We start from the raw sequence: 27,584 nt of genomic DNA, 5'->3' as shown, positions 1-27,584 counted from the left end.
ATAAAACAGACTTAACGCCACTCTGCTTCATTCAGAGGCTGTGCATCATTTGCATAAACTGGAGCTCCGTTGCCCATCACCCCAGAAGCGGTGGCGTTCACAACGTTTGGTGCGTCCGCCGTGCCACGCTCTCCCGTTAAGGCAGCCGGCATGCGCGCGTAGTCCGCTGTCGACGGCATGATCGGAGCACGTGCAGCTGGTTCTGTGATGCCAGCTGCTTGGTCTTGGGGCAGTACACGGCGCCTTTGCGCCTGACCTGCAGCTGCTGCGGCCTTTTGCTGTGTTTGCTCTTCCGCAGCTCCTGTTTGAGGAGCTAAGCCACGCGATGGTTGCTCAACCCTGTCCCGAGGCTGGATGCTCCAGTCATATACATAGTCATACTGGTATCCTTCACGCACGAATAGGTCGCGGAAGAGCTTTCGGAGGTAACTGTAGTCCGGCCGGTCATCAAAACGGAGAGAGCGACAACAGTTGAGGTATATAGCCATTTCCGTCGGGAAGCCACGGCACAGCGACTCAGTCGGCGTCATCATCTTTTTCTCCATAATTCGCTCATACTTTTGCTTCTTCGTAGCTGCTTTTAAGCCCTGCCATGGCAAGGAACCACGCAAGAAGTACATCAGCACATAGCCGAGAGACTCGAGATCGTCGCGGCGCGACTGCTCGACACCGAGATGGGTGTTGATAGATGTGTATCGTGCCGTACCCGTGAGGTTTTTGTTTTCCCTGTAGGGGATGTGCAGGTGAGTCTTGGGGTCGCGGTACTTTTTAGCAAGTCCGAAATCGATCACGTTGACCTGATTTCCGCGTTTTCCAATGCCCATTAAAAAGTTGTCTGGCTTAATATCACGATGGATAAAGTTCCGTGAGTGAATGTATTCGACGCGCGAAATCATCTGGTCAGCAAGTAAGAGCACTGTCTTGAGTGAGAAGCGTCGATTGCAGAAATTAAATAGATCCTCTAGAGATGGACCCAGCAAGTCAATCACCATAGCGTGATAGTCACATTCCTGGCCAAACCACCTGACAAATGGGACGCCTACACCACCCGCTAAGGTCTTGTACACCTTGGCTTCATATTCCAACTGTGGGTGCTTCGCCTTGATCGATTCCAGCTTGATGGCCACTTCCTCGCCACTGATAATATTTACACCCAGGTAAATATCACCGAACGAGCCAGATCCAATTTTTTTACCGATACGGTACTGCATTACCTGTCAGCATCCATCCACCCCATATCTCCGAGGAGTCCAACATACCCTGCGTATTCTGTTAGTACAAGCTCCTCAAACAATCGAATTTGAATACGTACTTTCCTCCTACTCTCAAATCCATATTGAGCAATGAAAGTAGCGTAGGAACCGACAGGCCTCGTACCAGTCGGGTCGTCGGAAAGGACGGACGGGCTGCCGTTCCGTTTGGCTTAGGACCACACGCCGCTGTCCCCACGATTTGATGCACGCGCCTTTTAGGCCGTGTCAATGCTGGCATAAGCATGGCCGACCAATAATGGCGCTCCGCCTTCTCATGACCACGTGATTCTGGGTCACCACGCCTGCCACCGTGGCACCTCGTTTCGCGTCGACCATGGCATCTTCGGGGATACGTGGATTGAGTAGCTGAAGCGCCTAGCGCTATTGCCAGAGCTCGATTCTATCGAGGCTGGCATTGTATAGATACTGCAGATATTGGATAGTTTCATGTACGCGCCATTCTCTTTGAAACGCATGTGCGCCCATACCGCCTTCTTTCCACCAGCCACCATTTATCCGCACTGGCATCGCGACGTGCGTGCCCAAAGTGCAGTATCAAGAGACGATACGTCTCATGCACCGGTAGAAGGCACAAGGGCAAGGACAAGTGCATATCGAATTCGACCCGCCTACCCAGGGATGTCGTCCATGAGTCGAACGTTGCTTGGTGAGTCAAATCGTAGCTCGGTACCAGCGTCTGACGCGCGTGGGGTATATCATCCAGCCCCTGTACTGGACGAGCCGTATGGTGTGGATGTACTAGCACCTGCTTATGAGCTGCCAGACGGACGCACGAATTTTCGCTACAGCATGTCCCGGGAGGAAATGCTCAAAGGACTCGCGAATCGCTTTGTGCATTCTACGACCTACTTATACCTCTATGCTACCATGGCAGTGCTCTCTCTTGTCACTGTGATTTTTTCTTTGCTATGGACGTGCCCGGGCCCCGCGTTTTATATCCTGGAACTACTCGTGAACGTGATACTGGTGGCTGAGGTGTGCGTACGGTTTGTCGCTTACGGCCGCAATTTTTGGAAGTCCACGTACAATATCATTGATCTCTTTCTTGTGGTGCTGTGTATCTTGACACTCATCATCCTCTTTGTGGGTCATGGCTGCTCCCCCATTGCCGAGCGACCAGGCATGAGTGAAGAATTGCTGGACAGCGTACTGCTGATTGTTCGCAACGTTATGCAATGTATGCGCCTCATTAGCGTGATTCGGCGCAGTGGGTACAATGTTGCCAGTCGAATTACCGCGATTGACCTGAGCGATGCGCATGACTACAATCTTGATCTCGATCTTGAGCATGAAAGCTCACAAGCGCTGCAGCGCATGCGCGACGGCGGTGACCAGCACTCGAGCGGGAATGGATGGAGTCCACAAACACGTCCAGAGACGCTTGTGTCGAATCACCCCAACGAGAGCGTGATTGCTATGGACAGCGCTGAGTTGGACGACACGCATTTGTAGACATTGGGTACTTTGACAGTCTCGCCAGTGGAGGCGCTCTATTTACGACCATGGCCTTGACCGCCGTGCCTCGGGGCACGTATCAATTTTTGGACAGTGAGGAAGCGCGTGCTGCTTTGCTTGATCGGTATGACAATTTTTTGTTCGACTGTGATGGTGTGCTTTGGTCAGGAAACGAGGCTCTGCCGGGTGTAACATCCTTCCTTCGAAAATTACGTGCGCGGGGAAAGCGATTGCTGTTCGTGTCGAACAATGCCTCCAAGAGTCGACGGACCTTGCTTGAAAAAATCAAGGCCATGGGGATTGAGGGGACGGAAGAGGAGGTGTTTTCGTCGGCCTATGCAACGGCTGCCTATCTGAAAGATGTGCTTCATTTTCCCACCGATCGTAAGGTGTATGTGATTGGCATGCAAGGTCTCCGGGACGAGCTGAGCCATGTGGGCATTTCGCATGTGGGCGGCGCGGATGACGATAGCGTTGGTCTGGAAGGGCTGGACTTTGCGCCTCTTGCGCAGGAGGGGGTGGTCGACCCGTCTGTCGCCGCCGTGGTGTGCGGCATCGATACCAAGATCAACTACCGCAAGATGGCCAAGGCGCATGTCTATTTGACTCGACCGGGCGCACAAGGCCCGGCTCGTTCTGGTGAGAAGAATGGCGGATGCCATTTTGTGTGCACGAATGGTGATGCTACGTTCCCCACAAGTTACGGTATGTTCCCTGGAGCGGGGGCTATCTGGGCCGGCATCCAGTACGCTTCCGGCCGTGAGCCTGTTGTGGTGGGCAAACCTAATCAGCCTATGATCGACACCATCTTTGCGAGGTTTGACTTTGACAAGTCACGAACGATCATGGTGGGCGATCGACTCAATACGGACATTGCCTTTGGTCAAGCTGGCGATATCGATACGCTCCTTGTGTTAACAGGTGTGAGCTCCCTGGAGCACGTACATGCGGACGATGCCGCGGCTGTGCCGACGTACGTCGTGAGTGGTCTGTGTGACATGGATCGCGCTATAGATTAGTCATCTCTGGCCTGGCCTTCCCCTCCCACTTGCCATGGCCAAGGTGCTGGTGTACAAGGACGCGGGTGTGCTGGATGCGTCACACGCGTCGGTATCACGCACACTGAGAGAGCTTTGTAGGGATACGCATGATGTACAGACGGTATCGAGTCAAGTCCTTGCGCTCGCGCCATGGGATACGTCGACTCGACTGGTGGTGTTACCGCCGATCCACCCTACTGGCCATGATCCGTGGACGCGGGCGTATGGCTTGCGCACTGCGCAGCAGCGAGTGCTGGATTATTTGAACAGAGGCGGCGCCGTTTTATGTCTTGGACAGAGTCTCGCGTGTATTGACGCCGCACTGGAACCCGATGGCGACGTTTGCCGAGTCACTCGGGGCCAAGGCCAGGTTCTGTGGCATGCTTCGCCTGAGCCTGATGCGCATGCGATCGAGGATCTTTTGCGCACTGCATCCATGCGCGTGCAGTCCGTGTCTCCAGGCAGTATACCCAAGTGCACGTCCCTTTTCCTTGCATCATGCAGTCGCCCCCTCCTAGACGCTTGCGTGTCGGCTCTGCGAGCGCATGCGACGCTCTCGGAGACGGCAGCCTATGTTGCTGATGCCTCGGATACGTGGAAACTATGCGAAGATGCGAGTCATGCCGCTTTGAGCAGCGATGAAGCGGATGTGACGCACGTCGTGTGCGTTACACGGGATCAATTCGGTGTGGTTCGAGAGGCGACGCGCGCGTTTGACCTGGCGTCCTACTTTGGCGCCTTGGCTAGCGCGCGTGCGACGAGTGCGGCTCTTTTGCCATGGACGCCTCCGCGCTCTTTTCATTTCGCTGCGGGGAATTTGATCGGCTATGCGCGTGTCCTAAAGAGCACACAGACGTTGCTGGACTCCCACCCCCGCATGCTGGGAGCTTGTCCGCCAGGTACGACCATGTTTGCTACGCAGCAAGTCCAGGGACGCGGACGCGGCAGCAATGTCTGGATCTCGCCGTATGGCTGCCTCCAATTTTCGACACTGGTGCCACTGCCTTTGCATATCGGCAATAAAGCCGTCTTTCTGCAGTACCTGGCCGCGCTGGCGGTCGTGTATGGCGTGGGCGCTGCGTACCCAAGTTCGCGAGGACGAATTCGGATCAAGTGGCCGAACGATTTGTACGCGCACGTTCCTGCGCCGCAGAATGGCAGCCTGTGCGTCGTGGAAGATGGCGTGAAAAAGCACTTTGTCAAGATCGGCGGCATTCTTGTCACGGCCGTGTGTCACCAGGATACCTTCCAGGCCATTGTGGGATGTGGCGTCAATTGCCTGAACGAAGAGCCTACCACATGCATTCGTGCGCTGGTGCCCGACGAGACCGTCACACAAGAGGGCTGTGCGGGTGCGATCATGGCCGCACTCGAGTCGCTGGTGCGTGTGTTTGCCGATGCCGACTATACCTTTGAGCCCTTTGCCAGCGCATACCGAGACGCCTGGCTTCATTCGGATCAGCCTGTCGAGCTGAGTGACGTGCCCGGAGAGCCGCGGCGACGGATGGTGGGTATCACGAGCGACTTTGGACTGCTGCGAACGGTGCCGTATGACGCATCGATTCGCGCCACCGATCCACGGGCATGGAGTGCGGCACCCATACCAGGCGCGGTGGATGTCCAGCCCGACGGGAACTCCTTTGATATGCTGCGTGGCCTCGTGCGTAGAAAAGGGGACTAGGGGACGTAGCGATACATGTGGCGCTCTTCGTCAGCGCGTTCCACACAGTCTTTCTCCATGAGTCGTTCCAGGGCGTGTTTCAGCTCGGCGTGATCCAAGGCAAAGCGCCCCCTGCATTGGTCGCCGACCTCTGCCAACAGGTCTGAGAGCGATACGAGCGTCCGACGTTTGAGGACACGCATGACCGCGGCTTGCAGGAACATGTCGCGATCCACTAGCACATAGGAAGAGGCGGCATGCTGCTGGGTATGCGTGGTGGGCCGCTCCGACTGTGGAATGCAAATGCGTCGCGCGGTAGGGACGAGGTCCTCGTTCACGCGGAACGTATCATGCTTATGCACCGCGCGTCCCGCAGGCGACTTGCACAGTACCCGCGTAGGTGGCGCGCCACACGTGAGACTTTGCAGCGTAACATCGAGAGACGCAGGAGGAAGACCTGTGCGAGTCGCCAACTCGGCGTAGGAGAGGACATGCTTGGTCGAGAAGGCTAGGAGCACCACCGCTTGCAGCGTGTTCACGACCAGTTCCTTGGTACCCGCGCGGCCGAAGTCGGCCTGCATGACGACGGACCCAAGAGCATGACACCAATGCAAGGAACGCGCCTTGTACTTGGCCTCGTAAAACGCCTCAAACCGCTGCAGCACGGACGTCATCTCTGGCGGCAGCCTCAGGGGTATCTCTTCGTACGCTGGCCAATGGCTCTGTGAGAGGACACGAGCGTCGAACTCAAACGGCATATGGGCGCTGTCAAACTCATGCAGTAACTCGTTCGACACGTCCATATCGCGGTGCATCGTCTCAAGTTGACGCGTGTAATCGGGCCCGCACTCTTGCCGCAGGCGCTCGAGCATGACGAGCTCCGCCTCGTGAGAGCACTGCTGAAGAAGGCGCTGCGCAAAGGCATGTCGATAACACACTTCAAACACGTCTTTTTCATACAGGCACCGAAAGATCAGCAGCATGTCGTCGATCCACGTGTCCATACCTTGGCCAAGCTGTGCACCAGCGAACTGCGCAAGGAGCTGAGCCATATGCGTACCGCGCACGCTCAGTCCGTGCTCAAATCCATCGTGGAGAGCATCTCTCATCATAGGGTCCGCATGCAGACCGCTCGTCACCAAGCCATGCCATATGTGGTGCTGTTGACAGAGCTTCTCAATCAGCACGCTATCGTCGGTACTTTGCATCAGGTCCTTCACACGCGACTCGACGTGCTTCCGCATCGTAGCATAGAGCACCGGCAGAATGCCAGCGTCGTCAAAGATGGCGTAGCACGACTGGATGCGCTCCGTGTCTTGGCGGTCCAAGAAGTACGACAGCGTAGCTGCAAGAGCTTCCTGATGCGGACGCACCACCTGCGTAGCCACTACGTCCGGCACAGCAGCCTCGCCCAGCTGTGCGGCCCACTCGTGCTCTTTCACGATCCATGCGTGGATGTGCGGGACGGCCTCGGCGAACGAGCCGCGCAAGAGCTCCTCTACACGCGCACCATAGTACGTGTACGCTTGCTCGATTAAGGCGTGTGTGCTTCGTTCGAGCACACCAGCTAGGCCGCAGACACGCTGAAGTGTGCTGGGCTCGTACTGGCCATGCCGGACAGCCTCCGCCACGGCATACACGCCTCGGTCCCATGTGGCCGCGTCATGCGTATCTCGACACGTACGTTGGAGCATGGCTGTGCATGTCGACAAAAATTCCACCTCTGGCACATGCACAGGACGCAGCATATCCAGGATCGTGTGGAAGCGAGCCATCATACGGTCCCATGTATCCATCAAGCGCACGATCCACAGGGCAAGTGCCGCGTCTGCCTGGCAGCGTGGGCGAAGGGTATGTACAAGAAAGGTGCGGATCACTTCACAGGCATCCTGCATCGCCACCTTCCATACATCTGGCATGGGGGCCATCGAGGCAAGGTACAGGTAGGTGGTCTGCACGCTGCTCGGCAGCTGATCCCTTTGCAGCACTGCCTGGACAGCGCTGACCAGCACGTCCTTTTCATACGACACCGCAGCATCCTGCACAGCTTCGTACGATTGTAGCGACTGTACGACGCAACTCGCTGGCGCATGCCGCGCCGCATGAGTTCGCCCCGCCACGTACGAGCCCAGGGCCTCGGCCAGCATGGACGCTGCGACCGCTGCCGTGTGGAGCGCTCGTGGGGTGCGATATGTGCACGTGACGAGATGCTGGAAGGGCGCAGCAGTGGCGGCGTTCGCAGCTCGCCTTGCTACGACAACGACCGGGTGACGTGTGCGACGCGGTAACGCGCACATACCATGAAGATCACCAAGGTCCCCAAACGCAAGCCAGAGGTCCCGGAGGATCTGGCAGCGCTCGGCGCACGCATCGTCGAGGAGCCAGAGTCCTCGCTGGCGTCTCTGCTGCGCAGCGTGGACCAATGGGCGTGGCCTCGGGGCGACTTGTACGCCTGGATTCCCGTCCTGAATCGCTTTGATGATATTCTGGCACGAATCTGTCATACCACGCCTCTGAAACCTGTGCAAAAGGAGCCTTTCGGGGCGCATGATCGTGAGCTCTTGCTCGCCGTGCTGTCATTCACACGTCTGCTGCTGGAAAACTGCTTGAACCGCAAATTGTATTCATCCTACGAGTACGTCGACATGCTCCTTGCAACGGAAGATGCCGATGTGCTCGAGCAGCTCTTGTATCTTGTACTTCGGTCCGCTCAACAACGCAGCGCCTCCAACCGGATCGACGTGCCTCTCAGCCACTTCCGCCTGCGTATTCTCGCGACGGTGTGGCCACCACGCGAAGCAGGGCTGGAACTCGTGGATGTAGCGCAGGCAGACATGCCATTTCCAGCAGCCATGCACTCCGTCCATGTGAACGGCTACCGCCGCAGTCCGCAGGCCGCCGACGGCGCCGCCTCTCTTCCATCTACGCCGGCGAAGCAAGGCGAACAAGACCACACGCTACCGTCACTGAATGGTACTTTTCGCGTGGTCATTTCAGGCTTGGATACAGAGACGCGCCCGCCCAGTGCGCTGCTGCAAGCGTGTGACTCCGCCAAGGAGCTGTCCGACGACGAACAATTTGAGCTCTTCCACAAGGTGCGTGTCGCGCTGGCATGCAAGCATCCCAGTACACGACACCAGGCGCTTGTGTGCCGCCTCCTGGCTGTGGCATGCTTTATCCATATCGCCCCGCATGCCATGGCCAACACGCATATTTTCATGATTGAGCCGAGCATTGTGCTGCGTACCGTGGCTCTTCTTGAGCCACCGGAGGTTGTGGATGACAGCTTGCATAGCGCTGTATTGTATGCGCTGGATGCATTCCGTCACTACCGGACCTATTATGGCGATGTCCTTACAGCCATAAATGCTTCCATGAGTCATGGCGTGCTGCGTCAATTGCTGCAGTGCACGATTCAGCGCTTGTCTGAACTCGCGCCCACAACGAGCATCCCTTCTAAATTTGATAGGCTCGTTGATGCGCTCATTACGCTGGTCGCCAACATGACGACGATCATGACGCCGACCAGCATGACGATCAGCACGGGACTCTTACCTCAGCTGCTGGACATCGCCCGCATCAAGTCGACATCCAACCTCCTTGTCTTGCGCACATCGACGAGGGCTGTGGGTCTACTTGACACCATCATGTACACGTATCCATCGACGTTTGAGCATTTCATCGCGATTCACGGTATTGATGTGCTTGTTGAGCGCCTCGTAGCAGATATGCCTGCACCCGAGGAATCTGAGCCATTCATGTACAGCCGCTCGCATTTGATACGCCAAATTTTGCGTACGATCCACCATCTTATGACGACGCCCGGCACGGCTGATGGTCTTCGAACCCTCATTGATACGCCTATTCTCGGTGTTCTGCGCACGATCATCGAGCGCAAAAACATATTTGGGCCCCATGTTCTTACTCTGGCCATCTCGATCATGTCCACGTTCGTGCACAATGAGCCCACGCAGCTCAGCACCATACAAGAGAGCAAGCTGCCAGAGGCATTTTTACAGGCCTTGAGCGATGGCTTTGAGCCTAATATGGAGCTGCTCATGTCGCTCTCCACCGCCATTGGTGCGTTGTGTCTGAACGAGGCAGGTTTGCGCCTGCTTACCGAGAGTGGCATCGTGGCGCGGATTCTGCACATCTTGAATGACACGCGCTTCCATGGCATCTTGCTTGACCACGACTGTGCCAATGCGTTTGGGGGGTCGATTGAAGAGCTCGTGCGCCATCATCCGAGTTTGAAAGAGGGCGTGCTCACCGAGGTCCTACGTGTGGTGGAGCGCATTGTGACCGAAGCGCGCACTTTTACGCCGCCCTCCGACGCCAAGGAGCGTGAGTTGTACGTGGTAGACACGCCTGTGCAACTCGAGGCGAAGCCTATTCGCACATCGCACATTGAGCTAGACGACATCGACCACTACATGCCGTCAGCGTCGGCGGGCGAAGGCAATGCGCCAGTTGGCTCGTTTGATGTATTGTGCCGCTTCCTCGAGGGCCTATTTCGCAATGAGTCGACGTGCCGGGAGTTTATGAGCCGGGATGGCCTAGCTCAGCTTCTGGTCATGTACGACACGCCATGCATCACGCCCTATTTTCCGTCGTCAGCGCCTGCTGAGTCGTTTGTGATGCTACTGCGCGCCATGACGGAAGAGGACCCGGATACCGTTCTGTCGCTTCTTCTGCAGCAAGTCAAGCGCTCGATCGATGAGTGGACACCTGGCATCATGACAGTGGACGATACGCGCTTCCGTGCCTTTTGTCGGCTGCATGCGCGTACGCAGCTCCTCTCGGACGTGTGCCAGATGTTCAATGACACATTTTCGTTCTCACCGCCGAACAACAAGATCCCATTAGCGTTCCTCCGTGCCTTGCGCCGAGGAGGCGATGTCGCGACGATCGCACAGCTCGCCGAGGTCTTGCGTTCGACGGTGTGGGAGCGTATGACCGTCAAAGCTGCGCTGCAGGATGTGGACCAGGACACCATGTCGCTGACGCTCAAGGCCGTCGACTTTTTGTGTATGCGCATTCCCGCAGCCCTGCGATCGACTCTCTTGATTGTGACGCGGCAGATGGTGCCGCGCCGCACGGTCGACATGGAGTACCTGACCGCGGCCAAGCAGGTGGCCGTCGACCTGAGTGGCGTGCTTCGCTCGTGGTCGTCGCTGCGCACCGATGTGTCGGAGGTCGAAGCGCTGGCAGAGCACACGTACATGTACTTGATCCTGCGGCATGTGTTGTATGAAAAGCGCTCGGGCCATGGCGAATACGCACATACGATGGTACTGCGTGAGTGGTGCGAGCAAGGCGGAGATGCCGTGCTGGTAGAGCAGGTGCGCTCGCTCAGCGCCTACTTTGAGCATGGGGCGCTGGACAACGACGAGACCAGCGTCATGTCCCATGCGGCTCATGCGCTGCACGTATACCTGAGCATGGTCATGCGCTTTGTGCCTGCGCGCACACTCAACGACTCGCAACAGAGTGTGCAGCTGAGCAAGGACCCTTCCTTCCATGTACATGTTCTCCTTGTTCAGCTGCGCAAGCACGCCATTGACGTCCTCACTCAGCTCTGGGATGCGCCTTGGCTCACCAAGCTGCCTTTGGCCACGGTACGTGAAGTTGCGCAAGCGCTCGGCATGGTCCTCTTTGCCGACCGCGAGGATCCATCGCAGCGGCCGACACCCGCTCCCCTACGATCCATGTCGCGTCTCCCGCATCATGTGCCGACGGGGATGGCCATGACGATGTCTGCCTCGCCTCAGCCCGTGCGCCCGCCCGCGGCAGCACCCGCGGTGGATGAAGGGCGTCTTATGCAGCTGGTGGAAATGGGTTTCCCACGGGGTGCATCGCGGCGCGCCTTGCAGCGGTGCCGGAACAATGTGAGCGCAGCGACAGAGTATATTTTGCTGCATCCGGAGCTCGAAGACGAGCCGGAGGCGCCTCCGCCAGAGCCTGCCGCCGAGCCCGAGATGTCCGCGGTATCTGAGCCAGACGAGCTGGCTCAGGCACTGGCCGGCGCTCTGCATGCTCACATACCCAGCACAGAGCCCACGAGGCAGGAGACGCCGCCGCTGCCTGAACCCGCGTGGCCGACGCCCGCCAAGATCGAGCTGGAAAAGTGTCGCGAAGACATGCGGCCCCACTTTTTCCCCCGGCTCCTCGAGCTGGCCGATGTGCACGAGGAGCTCGTATTTGATGCGCGGCACGTGTTTGTGTTCTTCTCACGAGATCAGGAGCAGACGCAGCGCCTATGGCACATCGTGACGGAACGCATGACGTATGATACCACGCAGCCCGTCATCATGGCGCGCATGCACCTCCTGGCGCTTCTGCTCACCACAGAGCAGACGCCGTTCAAGGTGCCGTGGTCTTCGCTGCCGCCCCTGGCGCATGGCTTGCTAGGCTGTCTTCGCGAGGCTGCCACCGCGCCCGATGCACCTGAGCCGCCCTGGCTGCCTTCGGCGCTCCTGGCCCTCTGTGGTGTGTTGAGTGCGTGCGAAGTACCTGAGGGCGTGCTGGCCTTGCCGCGCGACGCCCAGGAATGCGAGGCGTTCCTTCTGGACGTGCGTCCCAAGGTGACGGAGTATGTCTTGCATGCATTGGCGCACTCGTCGCGTCTGTCGTTCAGCGTGAACTTGAGTCTGGCGCGTGCGCTCATGATTGTGTCGCGCCATGCGTCCGTGGGCGGAGCGCTGGTAGAGCGGCGTGCCGTGCCGCTCGTCATGCGCCCATTGCTCTCGCGCCGCCGTTTCCAGCGCGCCTTGTACCAGCACCTTGTGGTGTCGGTGTTGAGGCACATGGTCGAGTCGGGCGGTGCCTTGCTCAGCCTCTTCACGCAAGAGGTTCACATCTGGTTCAAGCAGGGCACTCGACCGCGGCCGACCGAGGTCAATGCCATGATCAAAAAGTTCGGATTGTCGCTCCTGCGTGCGCCGTCCACGTTCATTGAGGCCGCAGGAAAGCAAGTGGACTTGCTCGACTTTCACTCGATCCAGTCTCCTACGCATCTGCGCACCAAGCCGGGTGCGTGCCCGGCAGACGAGCCAGCCGAGGCGCACGTCGTCCGTGACGTCGTCATACACATGCTGCTGGACGAGCTGATCGCAGCGCGCCAAGAGCACATCTCGCCCACCGATGAGGGCGATGTGAGTGTGGCGGATGCGCGCGACTCGTACATTCTAGTCTTGCTGCAGTGCCTCACGGAGCTCCTTTCTTCGTACATGGGGTGCAAGCAAAGCTTCCTCGAGTACCGCGTCAACGGCTCCGAGTCCATCCTCACCTACTTTATGAACGAGCTCGTGCCCTCCGGTTTTTTGGCGCAGTACGAGCCAGATGAGCTGCGAAAGCGCACGACGGAATCCAACTGGGCCATCTCGGTGATGGTGGCACTAGCCGCGGACCCCTTGCCGGACCATGAGGCCCAGGTCGTGCCCGATGCCCTGATCGTTGCACGAAAGACCCTGCTGGATGCGCTACACAAGGCCCTGCGCGAAGCGATGGCCACGCAAGAGATGGTCGAAATCAAGTTTGGGCGGTTGTATGCGCTCACAGACATGTGCTACCGCCTCTTGACGAGCCGGCCTGCGTCTGACGCGGCTACGCCGAGGCACTCGGGCGTAGTGCTGCACATGGCCAAGACGATGCTGGAAAAGAACTTTGTCGTGCTTCTTACGCAAGCGATTTCGGACCTGGATGTCCATGTGCCGTCCCTGACGTCCCTTCTCAACAGCGTCCTGCGCCCATTGGAGCATCTGGCCCGTGTCGCCATCAAAATGGCTCGCCGCGACACACATGCACGTAACGAGGGCACGGAGGACCCCGAGGAGGAAGACGACGAAGAAGACGGTGACGTGGAAGAAGAGGTCGTGATGCATGGCGAGTCGTCAGAGGATGAGGGGACGCCCGACTTTTACCGCAACTCCTCGTTGGGCATGCACACGGGCGAAATGGAGCAAGGCGCGTATGACTCGGATCATCTGAGCGAGGATCTGGGAGATGATGAGGACATGGAGATGGAAGAGTACAACAGCGACGATGCGGAAAGTGAATTGAGCACAGACGCAGAGGATCTGGATGGAGATTCCACGCATGTGGTCGAGGTCGTGGAAGACGACGACGAAGAGGAGCATGACAGCGATAACCACAGCCAAGAAGACTTTGACGACATGGAAGAAGACGGCTTCTCCGACGACATGTTCAGCGACGATATGATCGACGACGAAGCCTTCGACGACGACGAGCTGGATGTGCGAGACTTTGACGACATGCAGGACGAAGAGCATGACATGTCGCGCACGGGCAACATGGACAGCGTGCGCGAAATCATGGAGGCACTCAATGATATGGAGCATGTGCCTGAGCTCGAGGACTCGGATCACGACACGGTGCATACAGACGCATTCGACATGGACCTTGGTGTAGAACGCCAGGGTGCGGACGATGTCTCGGACGAAGATGACATCGGAGACGCCGATGACGACGACGGCCCTAATCAGCTGACATGGCGTCCAACGATGCCGCGCATGAGCCAAGAGTCTGCGAACGTCGACTACAACTGGGTCGAGCGTCAAGACGGACGCCACGGCGCTGCTCGCCGCGGTCCGCCGACCTTCTTCCAGGCCTCGGCAGAGCCCGTGCGGACGCGCTCCGACTCAGCACGTGCTGCACCGCCGTCCCATGATGCGAGTTTCCACCCGCTGCTGGTGGACAACAACGACAACGACCCGGACCGCGAGCCGGCTTCATGGCAGCGCGCTATGGAATCGTACATGGGCGCGAACACGCTGCAGTTCCTCGAGTCCTTTGTGCAGCAAAATGTGCCCCAAGGCGGAAACGCGAGCATTCAAATTGAACTCGATCCAGGTCGGGGTATGCCGCGCATGCAGATCACCAATATGATCGATGGGCCGTCTACACGTCGGTCTATGAACCGGCGCGCACCGTCTACCACTGGCGCGCACCACGAGCGCCAGCCGTCCGACGCGCCCTTCGATGCCGTGGCAGAGTCTCAGCGCTTCACGCCCAACCACACGCACGGACGCTGGATGTCCGAGGCCCATGTCGTGTATGCGGGCGCCTCGATGGATATGAATGCCGCCTTCCGAAGGCCACTCATCGAGCATCTCCTTCCTAGTTTCTATGCGCGCCGTGATCGTGAGCGCGAAGAACAGCACAAGTCGAAGGCGGACAGCTCGGAACGACCGACCGAGTCGAAGCGCAAGCACCACGATATGGAAGGCCACAGTGATGACGAAGAGGACAAGAACGACCGCGCAGGACGTGTCACGGCCACGGTGCATGGCGACACCGTCGATCTTACCGACACCGGCATCGATCCGACGTTCCTCGAGGCTTTGCCCGATGAATTGCGCGAAGAAGCACTGCTGAGTCAACAGCTCAACGCCCAGATGTCGCGCCAGGCGCGCGGGATTGTCCCGGACTTTTTGAATGTGCTTCCACGCAGTCTCCGGACCGAGCTGCAGCAGTTTGATGCGCCCGCCTCCCACTCCGCACCAGCGTCGCGGCAGACCGACGATCAGCCTCAGGAGCGATCATCAGAGCAAGCGCCGCCCAGCACGGACGAGCCGCAGGCGTCGCCGCAGCAAGGGCCCCGTGAATCAGAGCGTGGCCGTGACGCGATTCAACTCCTGGATCGCGCAAGTTTGGCGTCGCTCGTCCGCCTCCTCTTCCTACCATCCGTGCATGCTCGCACGTCTCTTCTGCACAAGCTTCTGGCGCACCTCTCCGTGAATGCTCGTACCCGAACAGAGCTACTGGGCATGCTGCTCATGGTGCTCTGGGACAGTATGCACAGTGCTGCGTCCGTGGACCGCTCGTTCACGGCTCTGTGCAACAAGGCCGCGAAGCACACGCCGCAGCGCAACATGTCGCGCCATCAGTCGAGCAGCCTGACTTCGTCGGGTCTGCTGCCGCCATCGACGCCTTCGGCGGCACTGCCGCTCACGTGGATGGGCGACGAAGCGCCCCACCTCATTGCATCCCGCAGCTTGGAGACGCTCACGCACCTCGCCCACGCGAATCACCAGGCAGCGCTCTTCTTTTTGCGTGAGGACCGCTCGCGAAAGGGCAACAAGCGCGTTCCTATCCAGATTCTATTGGGTCTCTTGGAGAAGGACGCGATGCTCGAGCATGCTCCGCTCCTCAACGAACTCCTGGCTCTCTTGCAGTCGGTGAGCAAGCCCCTCACCACGGCACAGCCAGGAAAGGATGGCACCGGTGCTGTACTCGACAGCACATACGACAATATGGAGGTGCCAGGCATCGCCTCGGAGCGACTCGCAGCGATCGTGCGGCCACTGCAGACCCCTATGACGTCCCGTGCATTCCAGCACACTCTCGCTGTGGCGTCTCATTTGTCTCATTTGCCTGGCGCGCACGAGTCGATCAGTGCAGCTCTACAAAACGCGGCGCAGCAAGCGTCGTATGCCCTCGTCAGCCACCTTGAGGCGGTGATTGCGTCGCTGCCCGAGGTGGCCACCGACGCTGTGGCCAACGATCAAAACAGCCAGCCGAAGGCAGACGCACAAGCCCCCTCAGAGCCGATGGCGACTGAGCCGGCGTCCTCTCCAGTGCCATCCACGTCGCTGCCACTGGCCAGACTCGCAAGCCCCACGAGTTCCCAAGCCGAACTCTTGCGCTGCCTTCGTGCACTGGATTATTTGTACATGGGCAAGTAGTATAAAATACATGAGGTCAAGATGGCGCAGGTACGCCTGCATCTATTTCGTCGACAGGGGCTTCACCCTCTGGTGTCATCGTGCCGGTCGTCGTGCTCTCTTCGACGGGCTGCTCGGCATGGCCTAGAGACGAACGCGAAATAGACAAATCCGAGGTACTCACGCGATCCGCATTGTCGTCCACATCCGCATCCTCGTGACTCAGACCCATGAGAGAACGAAGAATGGCATTTTCCTGCCGCAGGCGCTCCAGCTCCGTAGCGCCTTCCATGGCATCTGAGCGCATGTCGGGAAAGTCGCTGTCCATCGAATGCATGGCATCGCGCACGAGTCCACTGACACGGTCAGAGAGCCTGTGCATGGTATCTTGATCGTGCATCATCAAATGATCGATCCTGTTCCTTTGACTCTCGATGCGCGACTCGTAGTAGGCAGACAAGTCCAGACCGTGCTGCTGGGCCGCATGCGAAAAGGCACGGAACTTGTTCATGATGGCCTCAAGTGTGCTTTCGCTCTCGCGCAAAAGACTGCCCATTTGCTTCGCTTCATAAGCGAGCGTTGTATTTTCGTTCACGAGCTGCGCATTTAGTCGCTCAAGTTGAGACGTGAACGCCTCTTGTGACATGTCCACATTGAATCGACGCAGAGCGTACCCCGTCTTGGCATGCAGCGCCTGACCCTCCAGCGATGCAACCTGTTTCCGCAGTGCATCCACTTGCTGCTTATTTGCAGCAAGCTGTGCAGACAGCTCAAGCACAAGCGTCCATAGCCGCTCGTTGACTGGGCCGTGCTCCGCCGTCATCAGAATGGTGGCCGACAAAGACACTGCCACGATGTCCTCCACACGGCGGTGGGTTGAATGGCACCTAGGCATTTGGGTTGCCTCTCTACTCTGGCAGACATGAGCATGCCGAGCGAGGCAGAGGCACTCACAGCTTTCATTCACTGGGTGCAGACTATATGTGTTGGTCGACACATCAAGGATGTGAACGCCTTATGCGATGGCTCAGCATTGTTCGAAGTGCTGCAGGGCGTGGATGACGTGCATTTTCTACCGCCGCGTTCCTCCAGTCTCGAAACTTTGCACAGAAGAGTGGTCTCGTTCTGCACACAGGAACTTCATATTCCAGAAGAAGTCTTGCCCGTCATTGACATCAAAGAGGCTTCTAAGGAGCGGTCGCCGTCCAAGTCCGATCTGCTCAAGCTTCTTCGTCTTGTTCTGGTCATTGTGCTCAAAAGTGACCATAACGACGAACAAGTGAATGCTATGCAGACCTTGTCACTCGATGAACAACTCATCATGAAGCAGGTGGTCGAGGACGTGCTGTCCGACTATACCAGCTCCGATACGACACCACCCACTACGAAGGAGCCGATCGATGGCGGTGCAAATCGCGAAGAAGTCATCACGTTGCGTCGCGATGTAGAGCTAGGAAAACAGCGCTTATCCGATTGCCAAGATCAGCTTGCACATACCGAATCACATGTGGATCGTGTCACAACTGAGAACAAAGAGCTGTTGTCGCAACTTTCCGCGCTGCGTCAAATCCAGCATGAACGCGATGCCCTACGTGACCAGCTTGACGAGGCGAAACCGATGCTCGAGGCATACAAGAAGCAGGAGCGCTCGCTCAGCAAAGTTCGGGAACGCGCGGAAGAGGCTACTGAATTGAAGCGCTCCGTCAAAGAGCTGGAGAAACAAATCGCGGAACTCATGGAGCAGTCGTCAGAGGCCGCTGATCGCTCCGCTTCTCAGCTCGCTGAGCAGCACCGATCTGTCACTCTCAAATCTGACCGCAAATATACCGAGCTTGTCGAGGAACATACCCAGCTTGCCCACGAACATGAAGAACTCAAGATGCAGCTAGAAAAACTCATGGAGGAGCGCCGACAAGATCAGACCCAGATGCACAGTCTACTTGAGCGCGTGCGTACTCTGGAAGTGGATACACCCCATGATGACTTGGCTCCATCCCTTGATCTAGAAACGCAGCAGCAAGAATTCGAGTCGATGTCGCCCTTGGAGGACGATCCCATGTCATCGACAGATGTGACTGTGATGATGGATGCTGTCAAAGCAGATGTAACAGCGCTTCGAAATAATCTGACCTCCAAGCACGCCGAAGCCGAAAATTTACTCAGGAAGCTCGAGAAAAAAGCACCAAAGGAGGCAGGAAAGACCAGTACAAAAGACATAAAGAATATCGGCGACTTACTCACGGATTCATTCCGCCACGAAGACCTTATCATGCAACGACTTCAGCGGTGCTGGGACCATGTAAATAAAGTATGTCTCATCGTTGCTTACAAACAGCATATGCAGCAACGTGTGCTAAGCTCGCCTGTTTTGACAGATGTTGAGGTATGTGTCAGAAAGAAAGAAACTCATGCCCAGCGTGAACGTGATGCTTTACGTCAGGAACAACGGCTCATGGCTTCAGCATACCATCAGCTAAGCCAGCGACTCTACCGTGAAGTCAGTTGGCAACACGTCATACCACCCGTCCCAGTCGACTCAGACGATCGAGTGCCAGAAGTTCCGCGGGTATCTGGTAGTGGTCTATCTTGGATTGCCCAGCAGCGCAACGCCGTGTCGGGAGCGCTAGGCTTTACGTCCAAGTAGCCTCGCTCATCGTCCGTGCGCCCAAACGTCGGCAACACACAGTACCAAGACTTGAGGAGTATGTGTTGATGACCAATGCTTATGTCATACCGAAGGCGTTGGAAGAGCGTCGATGCGTGTCCAACGTGCGACAGTCAAGTGATCCAAGCGTATGTGGAGTAGCGCGGAAACGTACCGAACCGTGGCGAAACTTTCTTGTGCATTCTACTGGATGCACGAAATGGAAATCAGCGGCGGGCGCCCCGTCCGTAATAGAAGTGTATACTATAAAAAGGAATTTGCAAACGCCCCCACCTACCTCATACAACAACTACAGAATCATGACAAAAGCTGTTGGTATTGATCTGGGTACCACCTACTCTTGTGTGGCTGTCTGGCAGAACGACCGTGTTGAGGTCATTGCCAACGACCAGGGTAACCGCACGACGCCGTCGTACGTGGGTTTCACGGACACCGAGCGTTTGATCGGTGATGCCGCCAAGAACCAGGTGGCCATGAACCCGCATAACACTGTGTTCGACGCCAAGCGTCTCATTGGCCGCAAGTTTTCGGACGCTGATGTGCAGTCGGACATGAAGCACTGGCCATTCGCCGTTGTGGACCGCTCTGGCAAGCCAGTCATCAAGGTCGAATACAAGGGTGAGGAAAAGATCTTCACGCCTGAGGAAATCTCTTCCATGGTCCTCTTGAAGATGCGTGAGACTGCTGCTGCCTACCTCGGTGGTGAAGTGAAGGACGCTGTCGTCACGGTGCCTGCTTACTTCAACGACTCGCAGCGTCAGGCTACCAAGGATGCCGGTGTCATTGCTGGTCTCAATGTGATGCGTATCATTAACGAGCCTACGGCTGCTGCCATTGCCTACGGTCTCGACAAGAAGGACAGCGCTGAGAAGAATGTGCTCATCTTCGATCTGGGTGGTGGTACGTTCGATGTATCCCTGCTCACGATTGAGGAGGGTATCTTCGAGGTCAAGGCCACCGCCGGTGACACGCACCTTGGTGGTGAAGACTTTGACAACCGCCTCGTGAACCACTTCGTCCAGGAGTTCAAGCGCAAGAACAAGAAGGATCTTACGACGAACGCCCGTGCTCTCCGTCGTCTTCGTACCGCTTCGGAGCGTGCCAAGCGCACTCTGTCGTCGGCCGCTCAGACCACGATTGAAATTGACTCGCTCTTCGAGGGTATCGACTTCTACACCTCGATCACTCGTGCCCGTTTCGAGGAGCTCTGCGGTGACCTCTTCTCGCACACGATTGACCCAGTCGAGAAGGTGCTCCGCGACGCTAAGATCGACAAGGGCTCCGTGAACGAGATTGTGCTCGTTGGTGGTTCGACCCGTATTCCTCGCGTGCAGAAGCTGCTGCGCGACTTCTTCAACGGCCGCGAGCCTAACAAGTCGATCAACCCCGATGAGGCTGTTGCCTACGGTGCTGCCGTCCAGGCCGCCATTCTGACGGGTGACACGTCGGAGAAGACGCAGGACCTTCTTCTTCTTGATGTTGCTCCTCTCTCTATGGGTATTGAGACCGCTGGTGGTGTGTTCACGCCGCTCATCAAGCGTAACACGACCGTGCCGACCAAGAAGTCGGAGGTCTTCTCGACATACGCAGACAACCAGCCTGGTGTGTTGATCCAAGTGTACGAGGGTGAGCGTGCTCGCACCAAGGACAACAACCTGCTCGGTAAGTTCGAGCTCTCTGGTATCCCCCCTGCGCCTCGCGGTGTTCCTCAGATCGAGGTCACCTTCGATGTCGACGCCAACGCTATTTTGAACGTGTCGGCTGCCGACAAGACGACGGGTCGCTCGGAGAAGATTACCATCACGAACGACAAGGGTCGTCTCTCGAAGGAGGAGATTGAGCGCATGGTCGCTGATGCCGAGAAGTACAAGGCTGAGGATGACGCTGCTGCCGAGCGCATCAAGGCTCGCAACGGCCTCGAATCATACACGTACAACCTGCGTAACTCGCTCAATGAAGAGGCCTTCGCCAGCAAGCTCGACGCCTCGGACAAGGACAACCTTAAGAAGGCCATTGACGAGACGATCGAGTGGATTGACAACACCCAGGAGGGCTCGATCGACGAGTACAACGACAAGCAGAAGGAGCTCGAGGGCATTGCCAACCCTATCATGCAGAAGGCATACGGTGCCGCCGGTGGTGCCCCTGGCGGTGCTCCTGGCGCCGGCCCCGCCCCTGGTGGTGACGGGGGTCCTCAGGTCGAGGAGATTGACTAAATGCCTTCCCCTGAGTCTTAGCTCTCCCTCTCCATATAGTATGATATCACTGTAATTTGAAAGGTTGCGATGCATACAAAATGACTGTTCAGTAGGTATAGAATCCCATGTGGAGTCGACTGCCCTCGTACGAGAGCCACATGTACATGCATGGAATCGGATACGAATGACGTCAAGCTGGTTGAGGAAAATTGCGCGATATGTCTCGAGCCTGTGCAGGATCGATGTGTCCTGCCCAAATGCTTTCATTCATGCTTTTGCTTTCAGTGTATATTGGAATGGATTCGAACACAGCAAGGCACGAAGCGGTGCCCGTTGTGCAAAGTGCCTCTGGGGCCCTATATTTTGCATTCATTAGACGCCTCAGAGCATGATGCTCTTCAACATGTGATTTCGAAAGACTCAGACTCCATATCCTCAACAGCATTGGGGCCCTCCTCTGATGAAGCTGACCTTAATACTGTAGAGCCGCCACACGCCTCAGGCCGCGCGATTTTTGAACAAGCTCGGCCAAGCTTAGATGATATTCGGATGCGTGATGAAAGAAGGTTTCGACAAAAGCAGCGCGCTGCTTTAGCTTTTAGAAGGCATGTCTACCGCCACAATTTATACGCTAAGCATGTGGCCAGTAATCGATATACCCGCTATCGTCCGTACCCAGGTCCCAGTGGCTTTCGCCGGAACCCTGTGTATGCACGGCTACTCTCGACGTTTCTACAGCGTGAGTTACAAGTGTGGCCGCATGTGGACATTGCATTCCTCTCGTACTATATACCTGCTTTGCTGTCACAGCTGGACGTGACTTCCGATACCTTCGTGCAGCGCCTGGCAGAATGGATTGGTAATGACTGCGACGCGCGATTGCTGGCGCATGAAATGGAGCTTTTCGTGCGCAGTGGCCGAGGTGGCTTAGGTCTTGACCAATACGACACAAACCCCTGGCTTCAATACGATAACGTATAAGTCTTTCCATGCAAGAACAGAGCTATTATACAACATCTTCCATGTCTTGATTTTCATCAGAGATTTCATTTTGTGACCTTTCATTGACAGACGAGACGAGACCTTCACGAGAACCTTCACTATATTCACGTTTTAGGCTCCAGGAACCGGCGTATGGGCCATTGTGGTGTTGGTTAGCTATTGTTGAGAGAACTTCGCGCAAATAGACGTAGGGCTGCTGCGTTTCTTCACGCAGGCGCTTCAGTGACCAGTGGCTGTACTTGTCGAAAAGATTGAAGAGCAAATCAAGAAGCTCGTTGCGTGGCATACGCGCAAACTTCTCAGTAGAGTCACCCGAGCGCGACTGCATAGCACCTGCGACAATGTTGGTGGCACGCGGTTTGATGTGTCCCTTGCCTACACCAGCAGCAAGCATATTGTTCATGCCAGTATCGCCACTTTCCATCATGATCACGGAGCGTTTGGGAGTGGAAGACTCAATACGGCGCCGACGAAGTATCTCTCGATATTCTGGAGTGAGAAGAGAGCGGGACTGTCCTGCGCGCAGCGATGGCTTGCTCTCAGTCGATGATGTTACAGGTGCCTGCAGCTTTTGCGGTTGCACTGACGTCTCATTAGTGACCGTCCCTGTTAAAGCTGTCGTTCGCCTTTTTTTATGTACGCCGCGTGCAGGTCCAGTGCTTCGAGGCCCCTTGATATCGACAGCGTCGGGTACTACATCCTCGTCCACACCCAGATCACTGGCCACGTCATCCTCATCGATAAGTTCCTCTTCAAAAGCGTATAAATTCTTGGCGTATGTTTCACTGGTAGAAGACGTCAACTTCATGTCGTACTTGCGTGGCATATGCGCAAACTGCGATCGGACAAGAGGGTCTTCGATAGGGATAGGCCATGCAGGTGATTCTGGGAGGATAAGTTCCATAGGTTGATTTCCATTCTCATCTGGATCATACACACGCACATGGCCTAGCGGTACATCATCATGCTGAATACGCGACCAACCATCAATCAGGAATTTGGGCACCTTTACTAGCCATACTTGATGCGTGCCCCGAGTAAGGTCCAGATCCAAGTCAGGCTCGGGCGAGTGCTCACGGTTCAGATTTTCATGTCGCAATGCAGAAGTACTGGGCTCGGATGCTGGCTCTGGCCCAGTGTCTACGTCGTTGTCCATGAGGTGTGACATGTCCGAGTGAGCATCGAGCGCCTTCGCCCTTCGTCATACCACGCATTTGTATGACTAAAAAAGGGCATGGATATGGCAATGGGTACCTTATCTCTTGTCGCTACGCTTTCCCATGAGTACAACTGAGTCTCGAGAACGCACGATTAACCTGGGCGCCGGCCCTTCGATGCTTCCAACCAATGTGGTTTTGGAAGCGTCTAAAGGATTTATCGACTATGAGGGCTCAGGCATAGGTGTGGCGGAACTGAGTCATCGCTCAGCCAGATTTAAGACCATCTTGTCCAATGCGGAAAACGACTTGCGCTCGCTAATGAATATCCCTGAAAACTATGCTGTTTTGTTTATGCAAGGAGGTGGTACAGAACAGTTTAGTGCTTCACTTCTCAACATGCTAGCCGCCCACGCCGCAAAGCACGGCGAGGGACGTACCACAGCGCCGCCTGTGGATTATGTGGTGTCGGGTACGTGGTCCAGCAAGGCTGTCAAGGAGGCCAGACGCCTCACTTCCCGCGTGAATGTCGTTTGTGATATGACATCATTGTTGGGAGATGCTACTGCTAAGATCCCTCAACCAGATTCCTGGCAGCTGAGCTCTATTGACGAGTACCCCGCTATGCTGTACTACTGCGACAACGAGACGATCCACGGCTTTGAATTCCCGCAAGACTTTATCAAGCAGCTGCCTCCTGCATATCGTGAGCGTGTTCCGATTGTGGCAGACTGTTCGTCTAACATCTTGAGTCGCTCGATTGATGTCCGTGCGCATGGCATCATCTTCTTCGGAGCTCAAAAGAACGTGGGTCCAAGCGGTGTTACCATTGCCATTGTGCGCCGAGACCTGATTGTGGACCCAGACGCATTCAAGTCGCCTTACGTGCCGCCGATTCCAGCGATGCTTGTGTACAAGAACATGGCGGACAATGACTCCCTCTACAACACGCCTCCTAGCTTCCCCATTTATGTGAGTGGCATTGTATTCCGCGACTTGATTGCTCAGGGTGGTATCACCAAGTCGAAGGAGCGTGCAGAGGCGAAAAGTGAGCTTGTGTACAAGACACTTGACGCATACCCAGACGTATACAAGCCGACCGTGGCGCATCAAGAGTTCCGCAGTCATATGAACATAACATTGCGCGTGTTGAACCGCTCTACACATGAGCCCTCGCCGGAGGCTGAGTCCAAACTTATTTCGTTCTTTGGTGAACATGACATTGTGGAAATTAAGGGACACCGCTCGATTGGTGGCATTCGCATTAGTCTGTACAACGTTGTCACGCTCAAACAAGCCGAAAAGGTGGCGTCGCTGCTCAAGCAGTTTGCAGAGTCTACGTAGTTTAAGCATCTTGAGATGCATCTTTATAGGCAAAGCTTGCCAATGTCGACTGCCGCGAGGACGAGGATCGTTTCTCGGTGCGGTCTGCATCGTCAGTGTCATCTTTCCGTTTCGCAGTGGCATCAACGCGCTCAAAGAACGATGTGCTCTTATGAAGGTGCCGTTCCTTCGCAATGGAGTGTGTGCGTGCAAAAGGATTCATGCGGACAGGTGGCGTGCTCGAGGGCGCAGCGATCTCGTCAGGTTCTGTCGGTGGGGCAGGTGAAGGCGCAGCAGACGGCAGCGAAGACGAGGGTGGCAGCCAGTCCGACGATGTCATCGACGGCGTGGGTGCCTGCATTTGCTGCTGGTGTGCCAATCCTTCTCGGGCCAACACAGAGGAGGACGCGCGTGGGGTGCGAGATCCGAAACCATCTTTTCGAAGCGCTGTCCGAGGGTCGTCCAAGACAGGCGCCGGAGGTGCTGGTGTTGGCGCAGGTACCTGCATGCGCGCAATGTTTCGAAGCAGGGCATCAGTACCACAAGAACGTTCCACCATTTCAGTCTGGAACTGCTGATGGATGATCAGTGGTGCGCGGATCTGCTCCATACGGTCGGCAAGACTGGGCAGATGGAAAAAATGAGCGATCTTAAGCGCAGCCTCAAGTGTGGCTTCTGAGTGCAAAGCACGCGAAGCGTCCAAAGCCCGAGCATACCGATCTGCCTTGCAGGCCAATTGCACAATTTGGAGAAGCGCTTTGTCGGCCTCCATATCAAGTTGCACGGGATCGCTCTCCTGGGCAGACAAGCGCTTGGGCATAAGATCCAGACCTGTTGCAGCGCGCGCATCTCGAATAGCGCTAGCCAATAAAGCACGGCGCAAAGCGAGTTCTTCGAGTGGTGTGGCGGTACTGTCACGCTGTGCCATATACAAGCTGAGTTCCAGTTCCTGTACAAGAGGACGAGGACCTGATGGCTGTGGATATAATTGTGACGTAGGCAAAAGCAGCGCCAACAGATGGGTGGCAGTGATACCAATGGGCCAGCAACGAACACGCGGCCTCGTCGTCTCTGCATCTGCACTCCTAGGCTGAAGCGCCAATTGCGTGTCCAAGGCGGGCACCCAACGGCCCTGGCCGGGACGCCAGGCGCGGTCTAGCGTATACAGCATACCCATAGAGTCAAAAATCGCTGGCGTACCAAGCTCATCCATGCCAGCCCATGTGAGGGTCGAATCTGGGCCTAGGGGCAGGGTACCTTGCTGCATGATACACCATTGCGAAAACTCCACCAAAAGGTAAGCTAAAAATGTCTGCGCAGTTGTAGATGGGGCAGCCTGGTACACAACAAGCGCACCATGCGCATTGGCGGCCAGAGTCACAACGGGTGCTCCTAACGCCCACACGTAGCGTTGCATGCCACTTGGTCCAAAAAAGCGCAGCATACCTCGAGACGTCGCTACGACCGACGTTGCTGGCGACGTGCGACTCTCATCCACCAGGCCCGAGCCATTTTCGTGCATATCAGCTAATGAGCCGACATTGGGTACACCACCTAAGGCCAAGGCCGTAGCATTTTCGCCAGGGGGCAAACTGATACTCCATTCAGTTTGGACACCTGGGATGTCATCAAACGGGCGATAAAACACGACACTGGGGTTCTCTGCCTCGGACTCACAAGCGAATAAGATACCTTGAGCTGCCATACTGGCCAGACTGTACCCAAAGTGATCGGTAAATCGAAAGTTTCGACGCGCCGACGTGTCATATGACTCAAATACAATGGTCTGGTGCGTATCTTGGTCCACAGAGGTCAGTGTGCCCAGCGTCGATACGCCCAAGTAGCGGCGCTGCGCAATCATAGGCGTCGAGCTTGGCTGGAACGTTGACTGCCTAATGGATACGTCCTCTGTACCACGGGACATACGCATCCGTTTGGGCTGTGGCTCTTCTGCTTGATCGTCATCCAAGGGTGTATCGTTGAATAGGTCGTCCAACTCGTGGTCCAAGGCTCCCTTTCCCTCAATAGATATCACAGGGGCCTGTACTGCTATATCTTCACAAGGGCTTGGCATATTCGAGCCGAGCACAGTCTCCCATCGAGTCAGTTGGCCTTGAGTGTCTGTCCAGGCTAGCACATCTTTTGACGGATGCCAGCTCAGGCCCGTCACAAGCGCTTCGGTCGCGTGTGCGCGCACAACTTTTTGTGAATCGATGGCCCAAATGCAAATTCGATTATCCTCCGTGGCTACTGCCAAGTATCGACCGTTTGGACAGAATTCAAGCGCAGATATGGACCCTGAGGAAGGACGATATTCCGCACTGTCCACACCACTTGAAGCAGACAAAACACTCACCATGCACCACATATCCGGAGATCTTGCTTGTTGCAACATCTCTGGAGCATTGAATAGACCAATTTCTTTTGTTTTGAGAGGGATTGCAAGCAAACGACCACTGGGATGCCAACAAGCTAAAGAAGTATATTCACTCTCTGGTCTCAGAGCAGGAAGTTGATTTGAAATGACCTTAACACATGAACCTTCCGAAGAAGACATATCCCACACTCGAATATCACCATCACTACCGCATGAAACTAGAAGCGGTAAAATAGGGCTCCAGCTTGCAGCACGCACACCACGAGTGTGCCCGGTGAGCAGAGTAATTTGACGCGGATCTTCCACACTAGCCACTCGAATGATCAATTCATCCGAACAGATAGCTGCCCGAGGAGATTCAGTGGCCCGCTCAAGCGAAACACATCGAACAGGCAGCACTTCACGTCGCACAATTCGGATACATGAAGTCGCCTTTTGGGGATCATCCTCGCTTTGAAGAGCATGTTGGTATAGGCGCACAGCACCATCCTCAGATGCTGTAACAAGGTATTTGTTGTTGGCTTCAATCCACGAAATATTTTGTGTCGCATCTTCCATTACCAATGGTATAACATCAGTGGCCGTGGGCTCCGAAGGCAGCAAACGCACAAGATGGTCCTCGCCTGCTGTCACGAGTCGAACATCTTGCTTGGTAGAGTTTGTATACCTCACACGAGTAATGCCAGGTATATGAGTTACTTGCACAGGCAGGTCATCGCCAGCGATTGACATAATGATATTGCCTAAC

At 56.2% G+C, this 27,584-nt stretch overlaps 13 protein-coding genes across 13 annotated transcripts; 8 read left to right on the top strand and 5 right to left on the bottom strand.

Annotated features, from left to right (window-relative positions):
* Window positions 1-11: 11 nt before the first annotated feature.
* Window positions 12-1,335, bottom strand: MRET_1272 (casein kinase I; the record flags this gene model as incomplete). The annotated part of the gene is made up of 2 exons (XM_027627899.1): window positions 12-1,207; window positions 1,314-1,335. The coding sequence occupies 2 exons, from the start codon at window positions 1,333-1,335 to the stop codon at window positions 12-14; spliced, it is 1,218 nt and encodes a 405-aa protein (XP_027483383.1).
* Window positions 1,336-1,892: 557 nt separating this feature from the next.
* MRET_1271 (ion transport protein) lies at window positions 1,893-2,726 on the top strand (the record flags this gene model as incomplete). The annotated part of the gene is made up of 1 exon (XM_027627898.1): window positions 1,893-2,726. The coding sequence occupies one exon, from the start codon at window positions 1,893-1,895 to the stop codon at window positions 2,724-2,726; it is 834 nt and encodes a 277-aa protein (XP_027483380.1).
* A 50-nt stretch (window positions 2,727-2,776) lies between these two features.
* MRET_1270 (4-nitrophenyl phosphatase) lies at window positions 2,777-3,748 on the top strand (the record flags this gene model as incomplete). The annotated part of the gene is made up of 1 exon (XM_027627897.1): window positions 2,777-3,748. The coding sequence occupies one exon, from the start codon at window positions 2,777-2,779 to the stop codon at window positions 3,746-3,748; it is 972 nt and encodes a 323-aa protein (XP_027483381.1).
* A 34-nt stretch (window positions 3,749-3,782) lies between these two features.
* On the top strand, window positions 3,783-5,450 carry MRET_1269 (biotin---protein ligase; the record flags this gene model as incomplete). Its single annotated transcript, XM_027627896.1, has 1 exon — window positions 3,783-5,450. The coding sequence occupies one exon, from the start codon at window positions 3,783-3,785 to the stop codon at window positions 5,448-5,450; it is 1,668 nt and encodes a 555-aa protein (XP_027483436.1).
* Window positions 5,447-7,576, bottom strand: MRET_1268 (cullin 4; the record flags this gene model as incomplete). Its single annotated transcript, XM_027627895.1, has 1 exon — window positions 5,447-7,576. One exon carries the CDS (start codon window positions 7,574-7,576, stop codon window positions 5,447-5,449), a length of 2,130 nt encoding a protein of 709 aa, XP_027483435.1.
* Window positions 7,577-7,729: 153 nt separating this feature from the next.
* On the top strand, window positions 7,730-16,135 carry MRET_1267 (E3 ubiquitin-protein ligase HUWE1; the record flags this gene model as incomplete). Its single annotated transcript, XM_027627894.1, has 1 exon — window positions 7,730-16,135. One exon carries the CDS (start codon window positions 7,730-7,732, stop codon window positions 16,133-16,135), a length of 8,406 nt encoding a protein of 2,801 aa, XP_027483438.1.
* A 16-nt stretch (window positions 16,136-16,151) lies between these two features.
* MRET_1266 (uncharacterized protein) lies at window positions 16,152-16,937 on the bottom strand (the record flags this gene model as incomplete). Its single annotated transcript, XM_027627893.1, has 1 exon — window positions 16,152-16,937. The coding sequence occupies one exon, from the start codon at window positions 16,935-16,937 to the stop codon at window positions 16,152-16,154; it is 786 nt and encodes a 261-aa protein (XP_027483437.1).
* Window positions 16,938-17,036: 99 nt separating this feature from the next.
* Window positions 17,037-18,758, top strand: MRET_1265 (microtubule binding protein HOOK3; the record flags this gene model as incomplete). The annotated part of the gene is made up of 3 exons (XM_027627892.1): window positions 17,037-18,422; window positions 18,450-18,497; window positions 18,531-18,758. 3 exons carry the CDS (start codon window positions 17,037-17,039, stop codon window positions 18,756-18,758), a joined length of 1,662 nt encoding a protein of 553 aa, XP_027483440.1.
* Window positions 18,759-19,078: 320 nt separating this feature from the next.
* On the top strand, window positions 19,079-20,995 carry MRET_1264 (heat shock 70kDa protein 1/2/6/8; the record flags this gene model as incomplete). The annotated part of the gene is made up of 1 exon (XM_027627891.1): window positions 19,079-20,995. One exon carries the CDS (start codon window positions 19,079-19,081, stop codon window positions 20,993-20,995), a length of 1,917 nt encoding a protein of 638 aa, XP_027483439.1.
* A 150-nt stretch (window positions 20,996-21,145) lies between these two features.
* MRET_1263 (zinc finger protein (RING finger)) lies at window positions 21,146-21,958 on the top strand (the record flags this gene model as incomplete). The annotated part of the gene is made up of 1 exon (XM_027627890.1): window positions 21,146-21,958. One exon carries the CDS (start codon window positions 21,146-21,148, stop codon window positions 21,956-21,958), a length of 813 nt encoding a protein of 270 aa, XP_027483442.1.
* Window positions 21,959-21,983: 25 nt separating this feature from the next.
* On the bottom strand, window positions 21,984-23,135 carry MRET_1262 (transcription initiation factor TFIIF subunit beta; the record flags this gene model as incomplete). Its single annotated transcript, XM_027627889.1, has 1 exon — window positions 21,984-23,135. One exon carries the CDS (start codon window positions 23,133-23,135, stop codon window positions 21,984-21,986), a length of 1,152 nt encoding a protein of 383 aa, XP_027483441.1.
* A 124-nt stretch (window positions 23,136-23,259) lies between these two features.
* MRET_1261 (phosphoserine aminotransferase) lies at window positions 23,260-24,480 on the top strand (the record flags this gene model as incomplete). The annotated part of the gene is made up of 1 exon (XM_027627888.1): window positions 23,260-24,480. One exon carries the CDS (start codon window positions 23,260-23,262, stop codon window positions 24,478-24,480), a length of 1,221 nt encoding a protein of 406 aa, XP_027483444.1.
* A 1-nt stretch (window position 24,481) lies between these two features.
* Window positions 24,482-27,568, bottom strand: MRET_1260 (chromosome transmission fidelity protein 4; the record flags this gene model as incomplete). The annotated part of the gene is made up of 1 exon (XM_027627887.1): window positions 24,482-27,568. The coding sequence occupies one exon, from the start codon at window positions 27,566-27,568 to the stop codon at window positions 24,482-24,484; it is 3,087 nt and encodes a 1,028-aa protein (XP_027483443.1).
* Window positions 27,569-27,584: the final 16 nt, after the last annotated feature.

Source organism: Malassezia restricta, chromosome II (assembly GCF_003290485.1).
Source record: "Malassezia restricta chromosome II, complete sequence".
Lineage (NCBI taxonomy): Eukaryota > Fungi > Basidiomycota > Malasseziomycetes > Malasseziales > Malasseziaceae > Malassezia > Malassezia restricta.
The sequence above is the reverse complement of the archived record's forward strand: the minus strand, read 5'-3'. Positions and strand labels throughout refer to the sequence as shown.